The sequence below is a fragment of the Triticum dicoccoides genome, chromosome 5A, assembly GCF_002162155.2.
Source record: "Triticum dicoccoides isolate Atlit2015 ecotype Zavitan chromosome 5A, WEW_v2.0, whole genome shotgun sequence".
Lineage (NCBI taxonomy): Eukaryota > Viridiplantae > Streptophyta > Magnoliopsida > Poales > Poaceae > Triticum > Triticum dicoccoides.
In genome coordinates this window covers 626,803,064-626,813,077 of record NC_041388.1, presented here as the reverse complement: position 1 = coordinate 626,813,077, position 10,014 = coordinate 626,803,064, and the positions used below count along the sequence as shown (strand labels likewise).

General features: G+C 48.2%; 1 protein-coding gene across 1 annotated transcript; it reads left to right on the top strand.

The window, feature by feature from the left end:
- The first annotated feature begins 7,014 nt into the window (after nucleotides 1-7,014).
- On the top strand, nucleotides 7,015-9,523 carry LOC119303534 (60S ribosomal protein L4-1-like). The gene is made up of 2 exons (XM_037580664.1): nucleotides 7,015-8,180; nucleotides 9,150-9,523. Exons 1-2 carry the CDS (start codon nucleotides 7,080-7,082, stop codon nucleotides 9,261-9,263), a joined length of 1,215 nt encoding a protein of 404 aa, XP_037436561.1. The 5' UTR covers nucleotides 7,015-7,079; the 3' UTR covers nucleotides 9,264-9,523.
- Nucleotides 9,524-10,014: the final 491 nt, after the last annotated feature.

The following is a 10,014-nucleotide window of genomic DNA, read 5'->3' as shown; positions in this document are numbered from 1 at the left end:
TTCTAGACTCAACAACGGCAGCTAATATCGATCAAGCAGTGGGGCTCCTAAGGTCGGGGAAGGCTCTGATACCAACTTGTAACGCCCTCGATGCGACTATATCTCCCACGTGTCGAAGCACGACTTAGAGGCATAACCGCATTGAAAGCAATGTCGCAAGTGAGGTAATCTTCACACAACCCATGTAATACATAAGGGAAAAGAGATACATAGTTGGCTTACAATCGCCACTTCACACAATACATGAATAAAGCATTACATCAACCAGATACAAACAAGGTCCGACTATGGAACCAAAATAAAAGAAGAACCCCAAATGCGACACGGTCCTCGATCGACCCCAACTGGGCTCCACTACTGATCAACTAGAACGAACAACACAAGGGACAAGATCTTCATCGAGCTCCTCCTAAGCTCAGCGGTGTCACCTGCACAGTATCATCGGCACCTGCAAACTGGTTTTGGAAGTATCTGTGAGTCACGGGGACTCAGCAATCTCACACCTTCACGATCAAGACTATTTAAGCTTATAGGAAGGGTAAAGGTATGAGGTGGAGCTGCAGCAAGCGACTAGCATATATGGTGGCTAACATACGCAAATGAGAGCGAGAAGAGAAGGCAAAGCACGATCGAGAAACTATGATCAAGAAGTGATCCTAGAATAACCTACGTCAAGCATAACTCCAACACCGTGTTCACTTCCCGGACTCCGCCGAGAAGAGACCATCACGGTTACACACGCGGTTGATGCATTTTAATTAAGGTCAACTTCAGGTTTTCTACAACCGGACGTTAACAAATTCCCATCTGCCCATAACCGCGGGCACGGCTTTCGAAAGTTCAATCCCTGCAGGGGTGTCCCAACTTAGCCCATCACAAGCTCTCACGGTCAACGAAGGATAAACCTTCTCCCGAGACATTCCGATCAGACTCGGTATCCCGGTTCTACAAGACACTTCGACAAGTTAAAACAAATCCAGCAACACCGCCCGAATGTGCAGACAAATCCCGATAGGAGCTGCACCTATCTCGTTCTTAGGGCACACCCAGATGAGCAGTCCGTACAACTAAAACCAGCCCTCGAGTTTCCCCGAGGTGGCGCTGCAAGGAGCTCTAGCTTGGACCAACACTCAGAGGAGCACTAGCCCGGGGGGGTTAAAATAAGATGACCCTTGAGTCCGCGAAACCCAAGGGGAAAAGGCTAGGTGGCAAATGGTAAAACCAATGTTGGGCGTTGCTGGAAGAGTTTTATTCAAGGCGAACTGTCAAGGGGTTCCCGTTATTACCCAACCGCGTAAGGAATGCAAAATCCGGGAACATAACACCGATATGACGGAAACTAGGGTAGCAAGAGTGGAACAAAACACTAGGCAAAAAGGCCGAGCCTTCCACCCTTTATCAAGTATATAGATGCATTAATTAAATAAGAGATAATGTGATATCCCAACAAGTAAACATGTTCCAACAAGGAACAACATCTGCATGTTCCAACAAGGAACAAACTTCAATCTTCACCTGCAACTAACAACGCTATAAGAGGGGCTGAGCAAAGCGGTAACATAGACAAACAACAGTTTGCTAGGACAAGGTGGGTTAGAGGCTTGGTTCAACAATATGGGATGCATGATAAGCAAGTGGTAGGTATCGCAACATAGGCATAGCAAAAGAGCGAGCAACTAGCAAGCAAAGATAGAAGTGATTTCGAGGGTATGGTCATCTTGCCTGGAATCCCGCAAGGAAGAAGAACGAGTCCATGAAGAAGACAAACGGATGAAGTTGAACGAATCCTCACAAACGCGACGTTATCGGAACTAACCCGAAGAAGCAACACCGGAAAGGAGCAAACAACATAGTAAACAACCATCACTTGAACATGGCATGATGCACAATCAAGTATGATGCATGTCCGGTATAATGAAGCATGGCATGGCAAAGTGCACAAACAACCCTACAAATTAAGTGGAGCTTAATATGCATCGGGATGCATATTGACGAAACACCACATCAATTATTTAGTAATCTCTCGGTTAGGTACTCACCACTATTAAATGTTGTTAAGCATGGCAAGAGGTGAAGCATAACAAACTATACCATTTAAACCATTTAAATGGGCCGGATATAACAAACAACAAATCCGTTAAATCCCCATATGCATTAGTAATGTAAAGCAAACAACAATTTAAACATGTTAATTGTTGTTATCATGATGCGGATGACATGAACAAGTTTATGCAATTATTATTAAAAGTTGACAAGAGCATTATTATGAAGCATTTGTTATCGTGGCGGAAACAAAAAGGGGTGCCACGACAACGATAACGAAAAACGGTGCCACGACAACATTCCGGTTCCGGTAACTCGATTGAGATACCGATGCAAAGGAGAAGTGTGCAGATGCGTGCAAAAGATGGTGGGGCGCTCCCGGATTCCGGGTGTCCCACGAGTTGGCGACAAGGAAACGAGTGACTATTTGAACAGGGTGCAAAACACGAGCATCTCAAACATCGCAAACATACGTTCACGTATGTCGCCTCGAGGTTATACCTTCGAAGCGTGCGTTATCGAAGGGGTTCGAGTTCGATGCAGTGTAAGGGAAGTAGACGTTCTCGGGACGTTCATAGTGGAAGTAGTCATTCCCTCATGATCTAGGGTCGATGGTAGAGGTTCTCGCGATCTCGGCGACGGTAGTGGTACATGTTTATCAGTAGTCGAACATGATGAACTTGAAACTCTTCGAGGTTGCCGTGGTACTTGGGGTCTTCGGACTTGTCGGTCTTGTCCTTGTGACGGTAGTCGAACATGAAGTTTTTGGTTCACAATTCTTCGGCGACGGTAGTTGTTCACGGCATTTGTGACCCGCGGTTCTTCGGCAACGATAGTCGTACACGTCCATAGATGTTCGGGGTCGTCACCGTTCGTAGTCAAAGTAGTTGAACTTGACGTAATCCACGCAAACGGTGCTTGTTCGGGCATCGATCTTGACGAAGGTGTACTTGGCGAATCCGCGTAGTCGTTTGAGCGTCCGTGTGGTCTTGCCGGGTGGGGTACTTGCCACTTGTGGTCGAAATCTGAGGTCATAGCCATGTAGCTGAACTGGATGAAAAATGGGTCTCGTCGGGGACTTGACGCATCCATCAGGGGCTTGGTGGCACTTGACTCGGGCAGGGGCAGCGCTGGGGATGACGAGCTGCTGCTGAGCAAGGGAATACGACGCAGGGCTGTAGCATGGACATGATGGCGGCATGGACGGACGGAAAGGTGCTCGGGATCGAGCTCCTCTTGAACCAGAGTTTGGCTGCGGCACAGAACAAAGGAGGAGGCCCGACGAGGTCGATGGCTCAGGCCTCCATGGGGCGGCGAAGGATGAAGTGGCCGGCGTCGGCCTTGGTGCGAGGCAGGGGAGGCGGCGTCGCGCACAGCGAAGGCCGGCGATGAAGGAGAGGTCCCGCTGGACGAGGGGTCGTCGGACCTGGTGATTTCCGGCAGCGGTGATCTCCGGGGCTGATGCAGGGGAGTGAATAAGGCGACGCGAGGCAGAGGAGCGTTTGCGAGGGGCCATGACGAGGAGGCGGAGGCGAGCGAGGTGCGGCACCGAGGCGCTCAAGACCGAGCGAGGAAGGCTGCGGGCAGGGGTGTCGCTGGTCTGGGCGAAGGCGAGACGCCTTGAAGGCTCATGCGAGGGAGGGGCCGAGAGGGAGATCAGGAGAAGAAGGGGATCACACCTGCGAGGGAGAGACGGGGTCGGGCACCAGAGTGGGATCGAGAGAAGGAGGAGGTCGAGCGAGGGTCTCCTGGCGGCGGAGGGAGAGCGATGGGATCGGGGCTCGCTAGAGTTAGTTAGACGGAGGCCAGCTGGGCCTTGGGCCACTGGTGGGACGGGGCTGCTGGAGGCCCAAATGGCCAAGCTGGCTAGGCTTCTCTCTTCCCTCTTAATTCTTCTCTTTACAAAAACAGAGAACAATAAGAGAAAGGAAAAGAGAAAAGAGAAGGTTAGAGGAAGAATTTGGGCACAGGAATAAATTTCTCGGACTCGCAAAAATGTGCATGTTCCAAGAAAAATGGAGTGGGCATTTTTGAAAGTTTAAATTCAAACTCATTTGATTTAAATTCAAATGGTTCGAATAGGAAGTGAGGGTTTGGAAGGTCGAAAAATGTTCGGATTTTTTGTGGAGCTCCGAAAAATGATGAAAGAATTTATGGGCAAAGTTAAAGGCCAAGAGACATGATGACTAAAGCATTGGGATTTTGCAAGTGTGTTATGGTGTCAAATTGAAGAAATATTTAATATAGCTCCCTACTATCGGGAGGATATGTTTTAAAGAGTAATCACCATAGTGAATATCCCTCAATTTAAATGGACCGAAGATCCATGCAATTTATTTAGTTGAGTTAAGAAAAGAGATGACATGATGCAAAGATGAAAGCGATGAACCAAACAAATCACACGATGAAACCCGGAAACCCTGGAAGGCAACTGAAGCTCCGGTCTTGGGGCGTCACAGGACTGAGTGTCCTGAGCTGCGTGTTCAGGACTGGGTGTCCGGGACTGTGTGTCCTCAGGTTTAAATACCTAGCTGCCCTAACCAGACGTACAGTTGTCACAGCAACTAGAACTGGTCCAACAAATCATTGTCTTCAACGAGTCACTGGTTTCATCCTTCCCTTCCCTTTACTTACTGTTGGTCCTTGTGAAGTCATTGTATGATTGCATTATCTTTTGTCTTCACTGAGTGACTGCTTGTTCTGATTGGCTTCACAATATCTTCCTACCTGATCCTTACTGCCTAGCTGCTATTAGTCATTGCGCTTTCACTTCATTGAATACTTGACTATGGTTTGCCTAGTGTACTCTACCTTCCGCTGCATGGTAATAGGTTTATTTCTACCGTTTGTCTTCGAAATTTCCATGTTTTGAAGACTTTCATAAAAATCGCCTATTCACCCCCCTCTAGTCGATCGCTAGCACTTTCACCACGTATGAAATCAATCTATCCAGAGAAAACTCCCTTTAGGTTAGGTTTGATTCGAAAATCTAGGGTTAGGTCTCTGCCGAACTCATCTCGGACCGACCGGGTTGTAGAAATCGGTCCCACCGATTTGGCTTAGGCCATTGCACATGCGCTTTTTGGTCTGACCGAAAATTGCAAATCGGTGCGACCGAATTCGATTCTCTGTGAAACCCTAGCAATCTCGGAGCCACCGAACTGTGACTCAGTCTGACCGAGTTCACTAGTTTAGACTTCAACAGTTGCTTCGGTATCACTGAGTTTAACAAATCGGTAGCTCCGAAATGATTTCTATGGAGAACTAAAACTAAGTTTTGACTAATTTGTTTTGCAAAAACTCTGCACTTTGTGATGCTCATCTATTCTATAGCTCATTTCTATCTAGATGGTAGAATTATATGGATGTCTGAGGGTACAAGGTACCAATCAACTGTTGATGAGTGGGCCAAGTTGATCAATGCCCCAGAAGAGCATGAGGATGATTTGGATGTGTATGCCAAGAAGAAGAAGGACCACAACTCAATGGCAAACATGTACAAGGAGATCCCAGACAAAGCTTTGGAGACACACAAGCTTGGATCTGTGCATTATCTGTTGTCTGGTCTGCCTACAATCAACACAATCTTAAGGCATACTCTGTTACCCAAATCTGGAGATCACAAGATGATAAGAGGACATTCAATCAACTTGCTGCAGATATTTGATGTTCCTCAAAAATTCAAGATCATGAGTCTGATTTTTGAGACAATCAAGAGGACTGCTGCAGATCAGAAAAGATCTTGTGGGTATGCTTCGGTGGTCCTCGAGCTCCGACGAGTGCACCAGGCGATGCAGCAGTAGACAACGGGGTGTTTGGTGGTGGTGGGAGGGGTCTAGGAGGTTGGAGACGAGCGGGGCAAAGGCAATGGCGCGGCGGCGACGCTCGGCTCCGGCGAGAAGTTGATGAGTAGACGGGGGTTATTGGTGCGGGGGAAGGAGGGGAACGGGTCGAGGGGGAGAGTATATATAGGGGTGCTTGGAGGAGGGGTGAATCGGGGAAGAGGATCCCGTGAGGATCGGGATTCCGGCGGCGGCGGTGCTCCGTGTGGCTTGCGGGAGGAGGAAGGAGATGTGGGGTCGGGCGTCAGTGAGCGCGGGGAGGCGAGCGAGAGAGGGGATGGGTGCGGGCGACCGAGGCGAGAGTACCTCACGGCGGGGCAGGCCGTGGGCCGAAGGTCTGGCGGGGCTGAGCGATTAGCGCTGGCCTGGCCGGCTGGATCTATCTTTTTTAAACACATCATAAAAGAAATGAAACTAAACAAAGTAAAAACATTATATAGACATATAATATATCAAAATTTTTAGAAAAAGATTTCCTAAAATCTGAATATACTCAAGTAACTCATATTCCTGGGTTGAGCAACATCGTCGTTGGAGAAGACGAGACTGACAACGGACACGACGAGCCAGAGATGTATTTTTTTTCAACAAACATCCTGTTGCAATTGCAACAAGATTCTTGTTGCAAAAAGTCATGTGTGCAACCTAAAAAAAGGGTTGCAATAAGGTCCCAATTTCAGTTGCAACAAGTGTCTTGTTGCAATGATGGAAATCACGATGAGCAGATCTGACGGCTTGCGAGGCGGCCGACGCTTAGTATTTTTTTTTAGGGTAGGCCGATGCTTAGCAGCCCCCTTGAAATAACATCACTTTTTTTTTGGATTTGGACGTGAATAAACCATCACTTTCTTTTGGAGACATATAAATCATCACTTCTTTTCCACCGAGAAAAACTATCCGGCCGTAGATGGACCAGGGAATTTTTTTGCTCAGGGCCATGAAACATCCCTTTTACTCCAATGTCTCAAAAAAAAAAAGATCTTTTACTCCACTTCACGAACCATCTTGCGGCCCAGCTCGGCTCCATCCATCCATTCGCCCATTCAGTGACCTAAAGCCCAGAGAGCCCAGCTCCCAAGCCAAACCCTAACCCCTCATCCATATAAACTCCCACCTCCCCTCGCCCTCTCCAGCCTCTCCCCCCGCCGCCGCCCAAGCCGCTACCCTTTCCTCCTCCCCGCCGCCGCCGCCGCCATGGCCACCACCGCGCGCCCGCTCGTCTCCGTCAAGGCTCTGGACGGGGACATGGCAACCGACGCGGCCGGCGTCCCGATGCCGCACGTCATGAAGGCGCCGATCCGCCCCGACGTCATCACCTTCGTCCACAGGCTCGTCTCCTGCAACAGCCGCCAGCCCTACGCCGTCTCCCGCAAGGCCGGTCACCAGACCTCGGCCGAGTCCTGGGGCACGGGTCGCGCCGTCTCGCGTATCCCGCGTGTCGGCGGTGGCGGTACCCACCGCGCCGGCCAGGGAGCCTTCGGCAACATGTGCCGTGGCGGACGCATGTTCGCGCCCACCCGGATCTGGCGCAAGTGGCACCGTCGCGTCAACGTCCGCCTCCGCCGCGTCGCCGTCGCCTCCGCCCTCGCCGCCACCGCCGTCCCGGCCATCGTCACCGCCCGCGGCCACCGCATCGAGTCCGTCCCCGAGTTCCCGCTCGTCGTCTCCGACTCGGCCGAGGGCATCGAGAAGACCGCCCAGGCCATCAAGGTCCTCAAGCAGCTGGGCGCCTACGCCGACGCCGAGAAGGCCAAGCTGTCCGTGGGCATCCGCCCCGGCAAGGGTAAGATGCGCAACCGCAGGTACATCAACCGCAAGGGCCCCCTCATCGTCTACGGCACCGAGGGCTCCAAGATCGTCAAGGCCTTCCGCAACCTCCCTGGTGTGGATGTTGCCAACGTCGAGCGCCTCAACTTGCTCGACCTTGCCCCTGGTGGCCACCTTGGCCGGTTTGTGATCTGGACCGAGTCTGCCTTCAAGAAGCTGGACGAGGTGTACGGCTCCTTTGAGGCGTCTTCCTCCAAGAAGAAGGGCTTCGTTCTCCCCAGGCCCAAGATGACCAATGCTGACCTTGGCCGCCTCATCAACTCTGATGAGGTCCAGTCTGTGGTGAAGCCCATCAACAAGGAGGTCAAGCGCAGGGAGGCCAGGAAGAACCCTCTGAAGAACGCTGCTGCCGTCCTCAAGCTGAACCCCTATTTTGGAACTGCCCGCAGGATGGCAGTTCTTGCTGAGGCAGCCCGTGTTAAGGCCAGGAAGGAGAAGATCAACTCCAAGAGGACCAAGCTCAGCGCGGTATGCTACTCTCTTCCCTTTGCCATCTGTTTCATATCTAATTACACATGATTACATATAGCTTATAATTCTGAAGTAATTGTTGGATGTTTGTACCAAGGTTTGAGCAAGTCTTTGTGTAGTGGTATGTAGCCTGATTCATCAATAGGTTATGATTAGTTAGTTTATGATGATAACAATTCTGGAATGCCTGATTCATTAATAGGATCTGATCAGTTTATGATGATAACTATTCTTGAATGCCTAAAACCTGATATTATCTAGATAATTCAACTTTATGATGCTTGCTATTCAAAGCGCCTTGTGGTTGTACGTTTGCACTGTTCTATATGGAGCAAGCACACTAATTTTGTTTTCTTTACATAGACTTGTAGTGCGTTTCTGTGTACTTCAGTTTGTAGTTGCATGTCTAAACTTCTGTATCCATAATGAAGGCGCCTGTCTTGATTTGTTAGTATATTTGCTTTGTTAGCCTGATTCATCAGTATGGATGGTTGTGTTGCTCTAAGATGCATACATTCTTTATCTAAAGGAATACAATGTGCAATTTCTTTGATGGCCTGCCATACTGAATTTTTAAGTATCCAATGTGATTGTTTTTTGCTTGTTGTATGCTATTTATCTCAGTTTGTCTTGAAGCTTGATTGCCTTTTTACTTGTCTTGTTACTTTAGCACTGTATCTTCCTGGAAGGACATGAACTGCTTGGTTTTGCTGTACTGAAAATCTGAGGCAGTATTGTTTTAACATTAATCATGATTGCATTTGAAACTCCAAGAGTAGGAAATTGTATGTGATCAAAGTTATTGCTGGTGAATTAAAAGCATTTCTTTTCATGTTTGGGTGCTTGGGATACTGTTGTTTTTCTGTTGCCCTTTCAAAAGTTGTCTGATATCTGATGGTTAAATTCCATATGCTGCATCTTGTATTTGTTATTCTCATACTGATTGAGGAACACTTGTTATTGTAGGAGGAGGCATCTAAGATCAAGGCTGCTGGGAAGGCCTGGTACCAGACCATGATCTCTGACAGCGACTACACTGAGTTCGACGTCTTCTCCAAGTGGCTCGGGGTCAGCCAGTGATCATCTAGTTGTAGTAGCAGTCTATCGTCCTACCTTAAGAGACCCTAAAGTATGATTTTGTGTCATGTTATCGTTTATCTGGAGCCTGAGACATCTTATGCTGTTTTGGTAGCTGTTTATCTTGAGTGTTTTATCTATGGACGCATTTTGCGAGACATGTTATATTGCATGCTTTATCGTCGTCGAGTTCTTAGTTCAGATTTTGAGTCGTGTTTTTCATATATACTCTATTATGAATGCGAAATAATTTTTGGCATTGTAAAGTTTTGTGGTTGGCATACCTGCAGTTTCTTTCTTGCACGGCTTGTTATGAATTTCTTTGCAACGTTTTTAGTCTACTGCATAGACGTTCAAGAGACTGCTTTATCATTGTTGATTTTGTAAAGTGATAATGTGTCACTTGCAGGTTGTGTTTTCTCCCCCCTTAAAAACCTGATGTTGTTACTAGTAGATGCATAAAATAATTACGCTTTTTCGCATGTTCACCACTCAATTTCTTGCTGTTTCTGTGGTAACGATTTCGTTCAAGCTCGCCCAGGCACTGCATAGATCTAAGTTTAGTTCTGTAGTTGCTTTTAGGTTGAAAATAACGATATAAGAGCATTTAGCTCACTACTTTAATGATCCAAGATGCTAAGACATGTCTACAACAACACCCTAGTAGTAGAAATTACCAGTGAACTGATGAACCATCTTGCATTTAGGTCCAGGAAACTGCAGGTTACCATAGCATTCTCTTACCCAGAACAAC